This window comes from Coregonus lavaretus, assembly GCF_964263955.1.
Source record: "Coregonus lavaretus genome assembly, chromosome: 10".
Classification (NCBI taxonomy): Eukaryota; Metazoa; Chordata; class Actinopteri; order Salmoniformes; family Salmonidae; genus Coregonus; species Coregonus lavaretus.
The window spans coordinates 10,255,001-10,273,280 of NC_139997.1; the positions used below are offsets into that span (position 1 = coordinate 10,255,001).

General features: G+C 41.9%; 2 protein-coding genes across 2 annotated transcripts in view; one reads left to right on the forward strand and one right to left on the reverse strand.

Annotated features, from left to right (window-relative positions):
- Window positions 1-315: 315 nt before the first annotated feature.
- LOC311135818 (uncharacterized protein) lies at window positions 316-14,279 on the reverse strand (the record flags this gene model as incomplete). Its single annotated transcript, XM_084169856.1, has 18 exons — window positions 316-420; window positions 6,996-7,100; window positions 7,264-7,348; window positions 7,511-7,611; window positions 8,538-8,631; window positions 9,072-9,120; window positions 9,284-9,371; window positions 9,621-9,706; window positions 10,021-10,102; window positions 10,275-10,360; window positions 11,950-12,050; window positions 12,631-12,682; window positions 12,928-13,074; window positions 13,253-13,341; window positions 13,519-13,597; window positions 13,771-13,813; window positions 13,902-13,974; window positions 14,218-14,279. The coding sequence occupies 18 exons, from the start codon at window positions 14,277-14,279 to the stop codon at window positions 316-318; spliced, it is 1,527 nt and encodes a 508-aa protein (XP_084025982.1).
- A 1,042-nt stretch (window positions 14,280-15,321) lies between these two features.
- The window catches only part of mfsd14ba (major facilitator superfamily domain containing 14Ba), a 17,412-nt gene continuing 14,453 nt past the window's right edge, over window positions 15,322-18,280 (forward strand). Inside the window, exon 1 of the mRNA XM_084170112.1 lies at window positions 15,322-15,547. Within this exon, the coding sequence (XP_084026238.1) occupies window positions 15,467-15,547 (81 nt within the window). The 5' untranslated portion in view covers window positions 15,322-15,466. The remainder of the gene's footprint in view (window positions 15,548-18,280) is intronic.

Below are 18,280 nucleotides of genomic sequence, written 5' to 3' on the forward strand. Positions count from 1 at the left end.
TGTCCTAGGAATTTTTACCAACCATTCCAGAGGTTTAAACAAATGCCTTGAGTGATGTTTGTTCTTTTGACAGGGTCAAAATTATCCCCGTCTCGCTAAAGATATTATGACTATCTGGCAAAAGACAGCAAAAATTAATCTTAGCTATGCACGCAATGCTAACTATTCAAACACACACACCAGTGGAAAAACACAAATTAATGTCACATTTTCTTTAAACAAACGCTTTTGAGTTGGTCATCCTTGGGAAAGTAAGCCACACCCACAAACGCGACAGGTCCGCGTCCTCCAGTTGGTTGCCATGATTACGTGTCTTTACATGCCTTTAAACTGTTGCATGATGGATAGGAGGTGCTCGCTGCGTTTCTGGATGTTTCCCTGCTCCTCTTTCAGTCTCCCCTGCTCGTGCACAACCTCCTCCTTGGAAGAGAGAGGGAAAATTCATGAAAAATACATAAAGATCCTATTAAATTACTAGAGAGGTATGTCATAAAGCCATGGCCGGCCCTCTTATTAGGCAGGATTAGGCAACGGCCTATGGCGGAAGATTGACTAGGACTACATTTTCTGAGCTAAACTGTCCAAGACGCACATCCAACAACAACACATAGAACCTCAAATAATTCTGCCCAGAAATTATTAAAAAATGTCTCAACCTGTGGCATATGGGCTATTTACAGTGGCTTCCGAAAGTATTCACACCCCTTTGCATTTTTCCTATATTGTTGCCTTACATTTTTTTTAGGTTTGAATCATTTGATTTACCCCCCCCCCCCCCCCCCCCTCCCCCCTTGTAGAGCCACCTTTTGCAGCAATTACAGCTGCAAGTCTCTTGGGGTATGTCTCTATAAGTTTGGCACATCTAGCCACTGGGATTTTTGCCTATTCTTCAAGGCAAAATTGCTCCAGCTCCTTCAACTTGGATGGGTTCCACTGGTGTACAGCAATCTTTAAGTCATACAACAGACTCTCAATTGGATTGAGGTCTGGGCTTTGACTAGACCATTCCAAGACATTGAAATGTTTCCCCTTAAACCACTCAAGTGTTGCTTTAGGGTCATTGTCCTGCTGGAAGGTGAACCTCCGTCCCAGTCTCAAATCTCTGGAAGACTGAAACAGGTTTCCCTCAAGAATTTCCCTGTATTTAGCACCATCCATCATTCCTTCAATTCTGACCAGTTTCCCAGTTCCTGCCGATGAAAAACATCCCCACAGCATGATGCTGCCACCACCATGCTTCACTGAGGGGATGGTGTTCTCAAAGTGATGAGAGGTGTTGGGTTTGCGCCAGACATAGCATTTTCCTTGATGGCCAAATAGCTCAATTTGAGTCTCATCTGACCAGAGTACCTTCTTCCATATGTTTGGGGAGTCTCCCACATTCCTTTTGGTGAACACCAAAGTGTTTGCTTATTCTTTTCTTTAAGCAATGGCTTTTTTATTGCCACTCTTCCGTAAAGCCCAGCTCTGTGGAGTGTACGGCTTAAAGTGGTCCTATGGACAGATACTCCAATCTCCGCTGTGGAGCTTTGCAGCTCCTTCAGGGTTATCTTTGGTCTCTTTGTTGCCTCTGTGATTAATGCCATCCTTGCCTGGTCTGTGAGTTTTGGTGGGCGGCCCTCTCCTGGCAGGTTTGTTGTGGTGCCATATTCTTTCAATTTTTTTATAATGGATTTAATGGTGCTCCGTGGGATGTTCAACGTTTCTGATATTTTTTTATAACCCAACCCTGATCTGTACTTCTCCACAACTTTGTCCCTGACCTGTTTGGAGAGCTCCTTGGTCTTCATGGTGCCGCTTGTTTGGTGGTGCCCCTTACTTAGTGGTGTTGCAGACTCTGGGGCCTTTCAGAACAGGTGTATATATACTGAGATCATGTGACAGATCATGTGACACTTAGATTGCACACAGGCGGACTTTATTTAACTAATTATGTGACTTCTGAAGGTAATTGGTTGCACCAGATCTTATTTAGGGGCTTCATAGCAAAGGGGGTGAATACATATGCACGCACCCCTTTTCCGTTATTTATTTATTAGAATTTTTTTAAACAAGTTATTTTCATTTCACTTCACCAATTTTGACTATTTTGTGTATGTCCATTACATGAAATCCAAATAAAAATCAATTAAAATTACAGGTTATAATGCAACAAAATAGGAAAAACGCCAAGGGGGATGAATACTTTTGCAAGGCACTGTAGGTGAGCGCTGATGCCGCCCTGTGATAAGCAGTGGCCGATTTGTCAAAGGCAGGGGCAGCAAAAATATTTTGCTTGTCCATTCCCAGCACACAGCGATGCACCAATGTTCCATCAAACAAATAATCTAACATAAATCATGTAGCAGATATAGGACATGGTAGAAATAGTATGTGGCATTTTCTGTAGCCTACAGGCTGGATATTGAATGTGTGACAATGTAATGAGATGGACACTTTCTATATCATGATGCAGGTTTCTCCGATCAAATAGCCTAACCTAAATGGCGCTCAATCAAATAAAAAATGCGCTGTCGTGTTAATTAACAATATATCCTAAAAACGGGACAGGTCAAAGTTAAATGGACAATATGGAATGGACAATCACAACTGTTGTCCAGGAGTTTCACCCCATTGTCATGATCAGTGGTTTCAAGTTTGTATCCATACATTTTTTACAAGCTGACCGTGGCTAAAAATAAAATACTTCTGCATTTCCCGCTGTGTAAACACATTGCAAATAGGCTCACGATAGATCCTGATAAAGTTGGGTAGCTGATATTCAGAGCTTAAATAGCCAAATTGATTAGTCACAGGAATCATAAAGCCAATGCAACAGCCTGTTTTACATTTTAGTCATTTAGCAGACGCTCTTATCTAGAGTGACTTACAATTAGTGAGTGCATACATTTTCAGACTGCCCCCCCCCCCCGTCTTATCAACGTCATTTTGCTTATTGGGACTATTCTAGTTTTGGTATGGCATAGGTGATGCATTTCCTGCTTTTTATTATGCAGGAAAATACAACTATGGCATGTGATGTATCAGCAATTGTGTAATGGAATTATAGTCAACCTAAAATATTGTAATATAACTATAAATACAGTTTATTCGGGATTTATACACATTTTCTGTATAAATAGACTCAAAAATATATGTAAACAGGCCATAAATGTTTCAGCTTTTGTTTTCTTGAAAAGCTGTGAGTGCTATTATATTTTTACATTTACATTTTAGTCATTTAGCAGACGCTCTTATCCAGAGCGACTTACAGTTAGTGAGTGCATACATTATTTTTCTTTTCATACCGGCCCCCCGTGGGAATCGAACCCACAACCCTGGCGTTGCAAACGCCATGCTCTACCAACTGAGCTACAATATCAGTACTGGTTGCATTTACAACTTGTTTAAGTCCTATTATCAACTGAAATGAGCTAGTGTGTGGCTGTTAATTTGACAAATTAATGGAATCATACCTCTAAAACTGACTGGCTAGCTAGCTAACACACATACAGTGCCGTCAGAAAGTATTCACACTCATTTATTTTTTCCACATTTTGTTGTGTTGCAAGGTGGGATTCAAATGGATTTAATTGTCATTTTTTGTCAACCAACTACACAAAAAACTCTATAATGTCAAAGTGGAAGAAAAATTCTAACATAAAAAAAAAAAAATCTGAAAAAGAAAACACTAATATATCTTGATTACATAAGTATTCAACCCACTGAGTCAATACATGTTATAATCACCTTTGGCAGCAATTACAGCTGGGAGTCTTTCTGGGTAAGTCTAGACAGCCATTTTCAAGTCTTGCTATAGATTTTCAAGCTGATTTAAGTCAAAACTGTAACTAGGCCACTCTGGAACATTCAATGTCGTCTTGGTAAGCAACTCCAGTGTATATTTGGCCTTGTATTTTAGGTTATTGTCCTGCTGAAAGGTGAATTTGTCTCCCAGTGTCTGTTGGAAAGCAGATTGAACCAGGTTTTCCTCTAGGATTTTGCCTGTGCTTAGCTCTATTCCATTTCTATTTATCCCATTATAAACTCCCAAGTCCTTGCCGATGACAAGCATACCCATAACATGATGCAGCCACCACCATGCTTGAAAATATAAAGAGTGGTACTCAGTGATGTGTTGTATTGGATTTGCCCCAAACATAACGCTTTGTAGTAGTCAGGACATAAAGTTAATTTCTTTGCCAAATATTTTGCAATTTTACTTTAGTGCCTTATTGCAAACAGGATGCATGTTTTGTAATATGTTTTATTCTGTACAGGCTTCCTTATTTTCACTCTGTCATTTAGGTTAATATTGTGGAGTAACTACAATGTTGTTGATACATTCTCAGTTTTCTCCTTTCACAGCCATTAAACTCTGTAACTGTTTTAAAGTCACCATTGGCCTAATGGTGAAATCCCTCTACGGCAACTGAGTTAGAAAGGAAGCCTGTATCTTTGTAGTGACTGAGTGTATTGATACACCAGCCAAAGTGTAATTAATAACTTCAGCATGCTATTCAATGTCTTTTTTTTATTTAATTTTTTTACTAATCTACAAATAGTTGCCCTTCTTTGCGAGGCATTGGAAAACCTCCCTGGTCTTTGTGGTTGAATCTGGGTTTGAAATTCAATGCTCGACTAAAGGAACCTTACAGATAATTACAGTGGGGAGAACAAGTATTTGATACACTGCCGATTTTGCAGGTTTTCCTACTTACAAAGCATGTAGAGGTCTGTAATTTTTATCATAGGTACACTTCAACTGTGAGAGACGAAATCTAAAACAAAATCCAGAAAATCACATTGTATGATTTTTAAGTAATTCATTTGCATTTTATTGCATGACATAAGTATTTGATCACCTACCAACCAGTAAGAATTCTGGCTCTCACAGACCTGTTAGTTTTTCTTTAAGAAGCCCTCCTGTGCTCCACTCATTACCTGTATTAACTGGACCTGTTTGAACTCGTTACCTGTATAAAAGACACCTGTCCACACACTCAATCAAACAGACTCCAACCTCTCCACAATGGCCAAGACCAGAGAGCTGTGTAAGGACATCAGGGATAAAATTGTAGACCTGCACAAGGCAGGGATGGGCTACAGGACAATAGGCAAGCAGCTTGGTGAGAAGGCAACAACTGTTGGCGCAATTATTAGAAAATGGAAGAAGTTCAAGATGACGGTCAATCACCCTCGGTCTGGGGCTCCATGCAAGATCTCACCTCGTGGGTCATCAATGATCATGAGGAAGGTGAGGGATCAGCCCAGAACTACACGGCAGGACCTGGTCAATGACCTGAAGAGAGCTGGGACCACAGTCTCAAAGAAAACCATTAGTAACACACTACGCCGCCATGGATTAAAATCCTGCAGCGCACGCAAGGTCCCCCTGCTCAAGCCAGCGCATGTCCAGGCCCATCTGAAGTTTGCCAATAACCATCTGGATGATCCAGAGAAGGAATGGGAGAAGGTCATGTGGTCTGATGAGACAAAAATAGAGCTTTATGGTCTAAACTCCACTCGCCGTGTTTGGAGGAAGAAGAAGGATGAGTACAACCCCAAGAACACCATTCCAACCGTGAAGCATGGAGGTGGAAACATCATTCTTTGGGGATGCTTTTCTGCAAAGGGGACAGGACGACTGCACCGTATTGAGGGGAGGATGGATGGGGCCATGTATCGCGAGATCTTGGCCAACAACCTCCTAACCTCAGTAAGAGCATTGAAGATGGGTCGTGGCTGGGTCTTCCAGCAAGACAACGACCCAAAACACACAGCCAGGGCAACTAAGGAGTGGCTCCGTAAGAAGCATCTCAAGGTCCTGGAGTGGCCTAGCCAGTCTCCAGACCTGCACCCAATAGACAATCTTTGGAGGGAGCTGAAAGTCCGTATTGCCCAGCGACAGCCCCGAAACCTGAAGGATCTGGAGAAGGTCTGTATGGAGGAGTGGGCCAAAATCCTTGCTGCAGTGTGTGCAAACCTGGTCAAGACCTACAGGAAACTTATGATCTCTGTAATTGCAAACAAAGGTTTCTGTACCAAATATTAAGTTCTGCTTTTCTGATGTATCAAATACTTATGTCATGCAATAAAATGCAAATTAATTACTTAAAAATCATACAATGTGATTTTCTGGATTTTTGTTTTAGATTCCGTCTCTCACAGTTGTGTACCTATGATAAAAATTACAGACCTCTACATGCTTTGTAAGTAGGAAAACCTGCAAAATCGGCAGTGTATCAAATACTTGTTCTCCCCACTGTATATGTATGGGGTACAGAGATGAGGTAGTCATTCACAAATCATGTTAAACACTAATATACAGAGTGAGTCCATGCCACTTATTATACAACTTTTTACTCCTGAACTTATTTAGGCTTGCCATAACAAAGGGGTTGAATACTTATTGACTCAAGACATTTCAGCTTTTAATTTGTAATTAATTTGTTTAAAAAAATAATCTAAACATCATTCTACTTTGACATTATGGGGTATTGTGAGTAGGCCAGTGACACAACATCTCAATTTAATCCATTTTAAATTCAGGCTGTAACACAACAAAATGTGGAAAAAGTCAAGGGATGTGAATACTTTCTGAAGGCACTGGCAAACCATGGTTGACCAACTCCCTGACCAACATGGCTGACCCTTGGACCATCATAAGAAGGTTCATTTCCATTCTAGTATTCTAATTCCTTATTCTATGGAAAAATATGCCCTATACCTGGCTTTCAGCAGGACATTGAGCGTACACTTCAGCAAAAGCACATTGGCGTATTCATAGGTGGACGGCTACCTTTTCTGAACAGATTAGGGGTTTTCTGGTAGCCTAGTACTGAAAGGTATGACTGTAACCCATAATGTCATGTGATCATCCACTAGAAATAAAACTGAATTGAGTACAACTTCACATGTAATCTCCTACACTTGAGGAATACACTTTTAACTCTACACCTGGAACTGCATGCATGTTTATGTTTGTGCTACTGTTTGTGTGTGTGGTTAGTTACTCTGAGTTTACACAGCCCCTTCCTTTCCTTGTCATTCTCCTCTGCCCGTGCACGTAGCCAGGTCTCATTCTGGGCTCTGTGTCGCTCAAGCATTTGTCGTAGTTCCTGTAATACCAAAAACCACAAACAAAGCTTCCGTCATTCTTCCTGGAAAACCATTATTTCATAGAATTTAAATTATTCACCCCCACAAAAAGGGGAACTATTGGAAAGCTACATATTTAGTGAGTGAGTGAGTGATAATCTTGAACTATGAATGAGCCTTTACCTCCTCCTGTTGCTGATGGTGGGCTTCGTGAGCTTCTCTCTTGTACTGAAGAGCAGCTGCAGACTGAGCAAGCTCTGACCTTTCTCTACGGTAATGAATAAGTGATTGAATGGATGAATGAATGAATGAATGAATGCATGAATGAATCGGTTTGTCAGTCACTCAGTCAATTAATTAAGAGTTTATTGGTAAGGAAAATGTTTGACACCACCACTGAAAAGGTGATCTGTTTGTCAAACTTTAATACCTGTCAAGCTTCTGGAATTCTCCATCAAGCATGGAGAAAGCTTTATGGATCATATCCATCGCCTCATCTCGGACGGCACTGAAGTCTCTTTGGGCTGTAACCTAATGATGTAACATCAGCACAATAAACATACAGGCTACAAGTTGTTATAAAAACAGTATGTGAGCAAGTTGCTACTACCTGCATATAATAACATGTCTTACAAGGTGGGGTTTTCTTAAGGAAAGTTTGGCTCCTCTCTCTCTCTCTCTCTTGCTCTCTCTCTCTCCTGATCCCTAGGACCATACCTCAGGACTACCTGGCCTGACGACTCCTGGCTGTCCCTGTCCCCACTCCACCCGGTCATGCTGCCGATCCAGTTCTGCTGTTCTGCCTGAGGCTATGGAACCCTGACCTGTTTCACCGGACCTGCTGTTTCGACCCTTTTTCTCTCTTGTTCTTACCCGGACCTGCTGTTTCGACCCTTTCTCTCTCTTGTTCTTACCCGGACCTGCTGTTTCGACCCTTTCTCTCTCTTGTTCTTACCCGGACCTGCTGTTTCGACCTCTGAATGCTCGGCTATGAAAAGCCAAATGACATTTACTCCTGAGGTGTTGAACTGCTGCAACCTCTATAACCACTGTGGTTATTATTTGACTCAGCTGGTCATCTATAAAAGGTTGAACGTCTTGAAGAACGATCAGGCCTTAATGGCCATGTACTCTTATAATCTCCACCTGGCACAGCCAGAAGCGGACTGGCCACCCCTCGGAGCCTGGTTCCTCTCTAGGTTTCTTCCTAGGTTCCTGCCTTTCAAGGGAGTTGTTCCTAGCCACCATGCTTCTACATCTGCATTGCTTGCTCTTTAGGGTTTTAGGCTGGGTTTCTGTATAGAACTGTGTGAAAACTGCTGATGTAAAAAGGGATTTAAAAATACATTTGATTGATTGATTGACTGCCTTAAGTATTTTACTAAGTTACTACATCATACATTAACAATGCCTCTATGCAGTTTGATGAAAAGTTCACTGCTTTACATGTGACCCACCTGTGCAGAGGCAGCTGCATCCGTCCTCACAGAAAACAGCGATGGAGACTCACTCAACTCATACTTGACATTGGGAACCTTTGTCGGCGCGAAGCTGATCAATTGAGAGCGAAACAGCTTTGTGAAACCTGAAACCTAATTTGAATAACTGTAACTGTGTAGGTGTAGGATCTTAACTTGATCACCCTGTTGCAGGATAACTTTCCTGAAATGCAGGAAATGTAAAACTTGTAGTGTATTTTAGGTTTAAAAAGGCTTCTAAAGATGTAATTTCCACAAATATTTCAGACTTGATTTCCCCTTACGAAAAATGTATCAACCGCTACAAAAATGTAAATTAATTAAAATCCACACAATAATTCACATTTCCTGTTTTGCAGCAGGATAATTTTTCTGCTGTAGGAGACTGGTTCAGATTCTACATCTGTAGGTGAACGTAAATAACACAGCCAAACCAGAAAAAAAAAGTCTGCAAAAGAGAGCAAAATGTTAATTGTAGTGTGAATAGGATAGCTGACATACCAAAATACTCACCCATGGCTGACTCCCTGAAGCCCAAACTCAGATAGAATCTCCTTCATCACTATTAGAAGAACAGAACGGAACTGCAGCACCGGCTTATCAAATTACATCAAACTCCCAGAGACACATGAATAAAGGTTGAAGAAAGATGTAAAAGTGTAATGGAATGGCAAAAAAACTACCCAAGTATTGGAAATCTTTGAAATTGATATAGGCTGTGTTACCTGGCTGTCTTTCGGATGGGTTAATCAATTTCATCACCTTCAGGTCATTGAATTCTTGTTCTTCATTTTTGCCACCGAATACATACATCTGCATAATACGAACATTTTACATTTACATTTTTACATTTTTTGTCATTTAGCAGATGCTCTTATCCAGAACATCAGATCATTAAGAGAGAACAATAGAGGAAGAGATAGACAGATGACACACACGTGTGTGCACATGCATCCAAGCATACACACACACAAACATACACAAACACACACAAACACACACAAACACACACACACACACACACACACACACACACACACACACACACACACACACACACACATGGCTGTGAAGGATGAAGGCTGTGTGGTCATGACGTCGGGCCGGAGGAATCCCCACATAGAGAGGCACCTTCCATTTCATCTTAGCTGGAGTGGGGGAGATGGAGGGAGAGAAGGAGAGAGGGATGGAGAAAGAGAGAGAGAGAGACCAGGGAGGGAGAGAAGTAGAGGGAGGGAGAAGAGACAGGGAAGGGGGGACATGTCAGTACGTGTCAGCTACTAGGCCTTTATCTGTACCCCTCTGATCTTTATTGAAACCGCTGAAAACAAATAATAATTGCTTGAAGGAAAGTGGGATGGATTTTTTTGCATGGACTTTTTCCACACGAGGGCAGCAAACATGCAGTATGCTAATGCCCATGATAATATAGTGGAAACCATGATGATGCTGTTTGACTTACCAATGCTTAATTTATGAATTTCATTTGTTGATGTGACTGTTCCATCCTGACTGGTGCATTTGCCACCAAACAAGTAAATATCCTGAATTGAATGATATTCAAATAATAAGAACATGAGTACATGAATAACACCAAAGTAGACATTCATAGTCCGTTAAGGATTTAATGATTCAAGCATTCTGTTGCCTGGCAATATCATTATCATTGGGTATTTTTGGTAGGTGGTGAGGGGGCATTTAGTGTGATGTTTATACCTTGTCATGATGTGCTGTGAGGGTCTGACCTGCACAGGCCAGGGGCGACTCCCCCTTCACACCATACCTCTGCCACACCAGGGATTCTGAGAATGAGAGGTCACTTTAGTTCACTTCTGCCCCATTCCACTGTGACATCAATAATGCACTATAGATGTCACAATGAGTTTAGAATAACAACATTACATCATAGTGGTTTGCTGCTGCTGATTTATTAATAATGTCAGAATAGGCTGTCTGAGGATGAGGTCAGACAAGTTGAGCCCCATTCTGATGATTGCACTGTGACATCAATAATGCACTACTTATGTCACAATAAATGTAGAATTACATTACATCATACTGGTTTGCTGGTAATGATGTCATTAATGAAGTCGCACTACACTCTTAGAAAAAAAGGTGCTATCTAGAACCAAAAATGGTTATTCAGCTGTCCCCAAAGGAGAACCCTTTGAAGAACCCCTATTGGTTCCAAGTAGAACCCTTTTGGGTTCCATGTAGAATCCTTTCCACAGAGGGTTCTACATGGAAACCAAAAGAGTTCTACCTGGAACCAAAAAGGTTCTACCTGGAACCAAAAAGGGTTATTCTATGGGGACAGCCACAGAACCCTTTTGGAACCCTATGTAGGCTGTTCGAGGATGAGGTCATTTAAGTTCGTATATGGGGCTTTGGTGACAAAACGGATGGCACTGTGATAGACTACATCCAATTTGCTGAGTACAGTGTTGGAAGCTATTTTGTAAATGACATCGCCGAAGTCAAGGATCGGTAGGATAGTCAGTTTTACGAGGGCATGTTTAGCAGCATGAGTGAAGGAGGTTTTGTTGCGAAATTGGAAGCCAATTTTAGATTTAACTTTGGATTGGAGATGCTTAATGTGAGTCTGGAAGGAGAGTTTACAGTCTAACCAGACTCCTAGGTATTTGTAGTTGTCCACATACTCTAGGTCAGACCCGTCGAGAGTAGTGATTCTAGTCGGGTGGGCGGGTGCCAGCAGCGTTCGATTGAAGAGCATGCATTTCGTTTTACTAGTGTTTAAGAGCAGTTGGAGGCTAAGAAAATAGGTCAATGGAACGCAGACCATGGGGGAAATCTGATTGATGTATTGTAACAGGCCCACAATGTGGTTACTAAAGTCCGATTTGGATATATTTGTCTGTTTTCACTGCATAACATTTAGAAGAAGTCCCTTTTCAGGTTTAGAAGAAGTGACTGCCAAATGCTAACTCCAGTTCGTACAAGCTGGTAGCATAGCTAGCATTCAGAAATTGGCAGTGGTAGTCAGTCGTTTTTATCTGTAATGAAGTTGATTGGTGACGATGACATGTACATGCATTGGGGTTGACATCCATACAAGCATTATACTCTGATTTTTCCCTCATAGTGTGAAATAAACACATAAACAATAGCCTAAATGTAGGATAATTTTGCTGAGGAGAATCAGGATCTTTCCCCCACACTATCTTGCCCCCACTCGTTTCCTTGGCATTCCCATAGTTCTGGTCGAATTCCATTGACCTCTTTACCACATCTATTCTGACAATTCCAATGTTACATCAATAATGTATAAAAAAAATGTCACAGTGAGTTTAGAATAACAGCATTACATCATAGTGGTTTGCTGCTGGTGATGTCATTTATGAAGTCTGTAGGTGCACTAGCATTTCTTTACCCGTGTTGAGAACATGGATGTCTCTGTAGTAGCAGCCATCCTCAGCACATCCCCCAAACATGAACACCTGCTCACTGACTACAGCAAACGTCTGGTTGTATCTACAAAGACAAAACATCACAGACACAGGCAAATACTGTAGCAGGCTGCATCTGCAGAAACAGAGCATGACAACAAGCAATGTATTAGGCTACAATGTTCTTTCTGTCAAAAAAAAAAAAAGTGTTCGTAAAGACATATAAAATAAAACTGGACTGAATTGAACTAAGTTCAGAACTGAAATGAAGCCAAACTTGTTTCAAGGCAAGGGCTGTGTGAATTTGGATTAGGATGAGGATGAGAGTGCCCATACTAGACTGTTGGGCGTCCTTGGAACTGTCATGACTGAACCGTGCCAAGTACTGGGGGGCTTCAATGGAAGACAGATGGCATTCAGATATAGTTTCACATGAGGTCGTCCGTTACTCTATTGGTTGCCGTTGTCAACATACTGTGCCATGGCAACCTACGCACACTCTGTGATGGAATGCAGCACAGCTAACAAACAAGTCTTCTGGCGTACAATATTAGCTAAACCCAGCAAATGTAAAGATGCATCCTTTCAACAGGAGAATCTTTAGCTCATTGCTGTAATTTGAGACCACTAGTAAGGCTTCTTATGTTTACGACGGAGTAAATTACCTTGCAGATGGCAGAGTGCCAGTGGTCTTGACTGGGGTCCAGTTCAGAGACGCTGAAATACAAGCAGACACACTCTGAACCAAACAGACTGAAGAGATACATTCCTCTACATGCATAATTATTCCCCCTCACCAAAGTTAACCTCCACGGAAGCATTATTTATAATTTACTTCCTAATCAGTGGGTTCGACCTGACAGCAACAGGGTCACTGATTTTATGTGTCTTTTACGTAGCTTTGGATGAAAGTGTTTGCTATGCTTGTCAGTGACCATGGCTACACACTGGCCCATACAGACCTGTGTTGAACATCATGAGGTCATCAGTGGGGACCCCGTCTTGGTGCCCACCATAGACATAAATGTTGTCTCCCACAGCGAAGGAACTGTGTCTGATGGTTCTGAGAGACACACCCCCTTTGGCGAGCCGCTCCCACGTCAACGACACTGTAGCCAATGAGATCAGAGGGCATGTTTGACTCTGTGTTAAACTGTGTAGTTTTAGTCATGATAACCTGTAATGAAGATCACAATCTCACCCTAAAGATCCTAAGCACGGGTTGTGGAAATAATAATACACTGCTTCCCTATAATAACCCAGGGACTCCCTGCCCTGTAATCTTACCTATGTCAAAGCAGTAGACGCCAGGAAGACATTCTCCAGCCTGCGGACTGGCCACTCCTCCAAACAGGTAGAGCTTGCCTTTAACCACACTGTGGAGGCAGGGAGAATATATCTACAGTATATATGTACATCTCAACAGATGTCTCAATGAATGTCTCCATGATTGATTTGAAGACAAATAGCATACAGTATTAGTATGGTCTGAGATTCAAATGGTAATTGAGATATCCTAATTGTTCAGATGCTGTAGACAGTATATCAATTACCAAAGTGTGTGTCCTTCTCTTGCTGGGGGTACAACCCCATTCTGTGGCATCACCTCCCATGTGATGTGAGTGGCTGAAACTAGAAACACAATACAAGTTTGTAGAGTGAAGTGAGTAATCATATGTGAGTAATCATAATACAATGCATGTTTAAGAAGGCTTGAATTATGATTAATCCAGACTGTCAATAGGGGTATTTAGTCATAGCCTACATGTGTTGGGTTGAGCTCATAGAGTGGAATTATACTGTACCTGTGAGCATGTAGAAGTCATTCAAATATACAGGCTGATCCTCCTACAGAACAAGGGGAAATACATTGTTAGGTTCATTACAGTGTTTTAGATAGTCTTACCAAATGGTAGCATAAGGTGGTGAGATTTACCTCATGGGATATGGTGGACACCCCTCCAAACAGGAAAGCTATATTCCCAGCCACAGCTAGCGCATGGCCATGCCTGGGAAGGTGGAGATATGTGGAAATGGAGAAATGAAACATGGAAACAACTTTGGTGTTTTTCCGTCTGCTTCTAGAGTGGCATGTTCAGCCAAGTTAAGAAAAAACTTGGGGCATACCTGAGGTGATGACAGGAGAAATGCTGAGCTGTCACTGAGAGAAGCACACACACAAGCATGCACACATGCACGCAAACACACACACACATACACACACACACACACACACACACACAGTTACTTACCTGGGGCTTGGCGGTTCACCTTTTGTTTCCTTGGCAACCCAGTGTCCACTTGCTAATGCCATTCTGTCTACAGAAACAGACACAAATAGCTCTGAAGATGATCAATATCTTTTATTGACAAAACTGCCAACCTGAAGTAATCCTGGTGTTATGTAAAGTACCATAAGTATTATGGTGGAGAAGGAATCTGCCACAGGTAATCCTAGAATAGTATGCTGGTTAAGCAGCGTGTCCTCTTACAGGCACACTGTTGCCATGTAGGTAAACTGAACACTCTCGTTGCCTAGTGATGACCACAAACAGACCCCATGGAGCACAAGCTACCAGTAAAGAAATATGTTTTCACATGACTTACCCACCTGGTATACACCTTTGAGCATGCAATAGCAATTTACCATTACATTTTACATTTGAGTCATTTAGCAGACGCTCTTATCCAGAGCGACTTACAGTTAGTGAGGGCATACATTTTTCATAAACAAAAAGGATCTTGTGTAGGCGACACTTCATTCAATTACACCTGCAAGAAAAACAGGCAATGCATAATTTGCTACTATATGGAAGGTGATCCAAAACACATCTGAGCAGTAATAAAATCAATGGGTTAACCTTTTTTGACAGTGTATTTCTGAATAAAACACCTAGAATGCAATGCAGCATATGTTTCCTCATATAGCCTCCCAATTATATTATTTTGAATATTTGATCACAGCTCATGTTTCTCAGAGTAAACTGGGTTATGCTCTGCTCTTTCAATTCAATACAGTTAACTACAAATACATGTTTTATTTGGACCAGAGAATAAACCTCAATAGACACGTGGCTTTCGGGTCCTGTACATCCCGCTAGCGTGGCTGCAGGAAGAAACGGTGCTTAGCCCTAAATCTGGTTTCAGACCAGCTTTCTCCACCTTTAGCCGACATCAAGCTGATGTGTAAAACGGTCCCATAAAACCACACACTGATCCACAGTCAGTCCCTTCAGCACCATCTCTAATCTTCCATCGCTGGAGTGCGCTGTCCTCCGTACAGAGGGAATAGAGAAGACGTGTTGATGACGTATGCAATATCCATTTTGTACATTATTCGCAGGTGTTGTCAATTCGGTTGACTACTGGGTTATAAACACGTAATTTGTTAACCGTTAGCCTTCCAAGGCTAAATAAGAAGGCATCCTGGAAGAAGCGGGTGAACCGAAGATCCCTACGCAGCATGGATTCTATGTAACTCCGGCAAAATGTAATGAGGAGATGGCTCCGGGAGAGAAAGATCAACAGGGTACCAACCGTATAGTGTTGGTCAAGAAAATCATCATGAAAGATGGGCCCACGGTATGTTAATTAATCGTCTTTATTTCGGTAGCCTATTGTAACAGGAAATGTAGCCTATAGTATATGTGTAATGTAACAATGTAACCGATTTCACATAAACGGCAAAAGATGGAGCATCAGCTGTGAGCGCGCCTGCGGTAGCGGCAGGCTATGACATAAGCGGACATTATGTACTCGAGATACCTTGTGAAAAATGAAACGGCTCTGTCAGCCTACAGTGCGACACATTCTTGCGCTAAAGCTATTGCCAATCCGTTTTGAAATGTGGATGAATGTGTTATTAGATGATCGATAATGATAAGAGATGGTTACGTTGGAAGCTCTATTGGAAGGACGGGTAATATATCGGGGTAGCGCCTTAAGGCCTATAGCTGCGGAGGAGCTTATTGAAGCCTGTATAGTATTGTTATGCTGCTGCCATTACATAACATCCCCCGGCTGCCTCCCAACGCTAGCTGTTTGCATGGTAATTCCATAATCATGGATTCATAGACAGAATGCATTATCATGATAATGTTTTGTTTTCAAATTCATATTTGTTTCTATTTTGTATAATAGAGTCCCCCACATTTGTATTCAGGCTGAATGGGTGTAGGCCTATTTTCGTTTAAAAAAATGTTTTAGCAGCAGCAACCTCTATCCTTTCATGAAATGTTGTTGTTGATGATGCTGGCTGTGCTCTAGCCAATAGCCAGCTGTCAGGACCATAGAAGCTGTTACCTTGGAAAGGAAGGATGACCTGGACCAAAAACAAAATCACAGATGGCCTAATTAAAAAAACGAAAACAATATATTTCATACTATACAGATGTAGGATCTTAATTTGATCACTCTTTTCAGAGAATTTCCTTGCACAGCAGGAAATGCAAACCTGTAGTGTATTCAAGGTTTAACAATACTTATATTATTAGTCTGAGCTATGCATCAAAGTGGATTGAGACATTCATTTTAGATCAGTGGTTTTATTTGTAACAAACAACACAACTAAATGCTTAGGCCTGATTCTATTTTTTCACAACATGGTAAGCAAGCAGCGATTGAATCTCCATTAGGCCTGGCTACTGTATGTCTAATTCCACAGATTAGGCTCGGTGATTATGACGTGATTTCCACCTTGCATGACAGCGAGCTGAGATCACAACCACATCCCACTCTCCTCCATACATATTACATACACACAGACAAACTCAGTGCACTCACTGTGAGGAACAGGGATAGGAGTAGGACGCCCAACTCCAGTCTGTTATGTAACGGCCATGTCCCAATCTTCCGAAGCTGCAGGCTGCATCACTGTGCTGTGAAGTAGCTAGGGGCCTGTGCTCACCTATCTTTGCCTTCCTCAAATACCACTGACTGAATGTTTTTCAGAGGTCCCCACGTGGATGTCTTCAAATAGAAAAGAAAGTGACTGATTCACCTTGAAAGAGAAGTAGAGCAGTGGGATTTCTTTATCTTATTGATTTAGATTCACACTGATCATTTAATCTTGATAATTCCATTCGGAAAGATCTACAGTATCATTAGACTGTAGAGGCCCACCACAGATCAATAAAGGGTAGCCTTTCTGAAATGCTGTTAAAGTATTGGCCTTGGTTTCTCAAATGACTGCCTCGCCTGGTTCACCAACTACTTCTCTGATAGAGTACAATGTGTCAAATCGGAGGGCCTGTTGTCTGGACCTATGGCAGTCTCTATGGGGGTGCCACAGGGTTCAATTCTTGGGCCGACTCTTTTCTCTGTGTATATCAATGACGTCGCTCTTGCTGCTGGTGACTCTCAGATCCTCCTCTACGCAGACGACACCATTTTGTATACATCTGGCCCTTCATTGGACACTGTGTTAACAAACCTCCAAACGAGCTTCAATGCCATACAACACTCCTTCAGTAGCCTCCAACTGCTCTTAAACACTAGTAAAACGAAATGCATGCTCTTCAACCGAACGCTGCTTGCACCCGCCCACCCGACTAGAATCACTACTCTCGACGGGTCTGACCTAGAGTATGTGGACAACTACAAATACCTAGGTGTCTGGTTAGACTGTAAACTCTCCTTCCAGACTCACATTAAGAATCTCCAATCCAAAGTTAAATCTAGAATCGGTTTCCTATTTCGCAACAAAGCCTCCTTCACTCATGCTGCCAAACATGCCCTCGTAAAACTGACTATCCTACCGATCCTTGACTTCGGCGATGTCATTTACAAAATAGCCTCCAACACTCTACTCAGCAAATTGGATGTAGTCTATCACAGTGCCATCCGTTTTGTCTCCAAAGCCCCATATACTACCCACCACTGTGACCTGTACGCTCTCGTTGGCTGGTCCTCACTACATATTCGTCGCCAAACCCACTGGCTCCAGGCCATCTATAAATCACTGCTAGGCAAATCCCCGCCTTATCTTAGCTCATTGGTCACCATAGCAACACCCACCCGTAGTATGCGCTCCAGCAGGTATATCTCACTGGTCATGCCCAAAGCCAACACCTCCTTTGGCCGCCATTCCTTCCAGTTCTCTGCTGCCAATGACTGGAACAAATTGCAAAAATCTCTGAAGCTGGAGACACTTATCTCCCTCACTAACTTTAAGCATCAGTTGTCAGAGCACCTTACCGATCACTGCACCTGTACACAGCCCATCTGAAATTAGCCCGCCCAACTACCTCATCCCTATATTGTTATTTATTTTGCTCATTTGTACCCCAGTATCTCTATTTGCACATCATCTCTTGC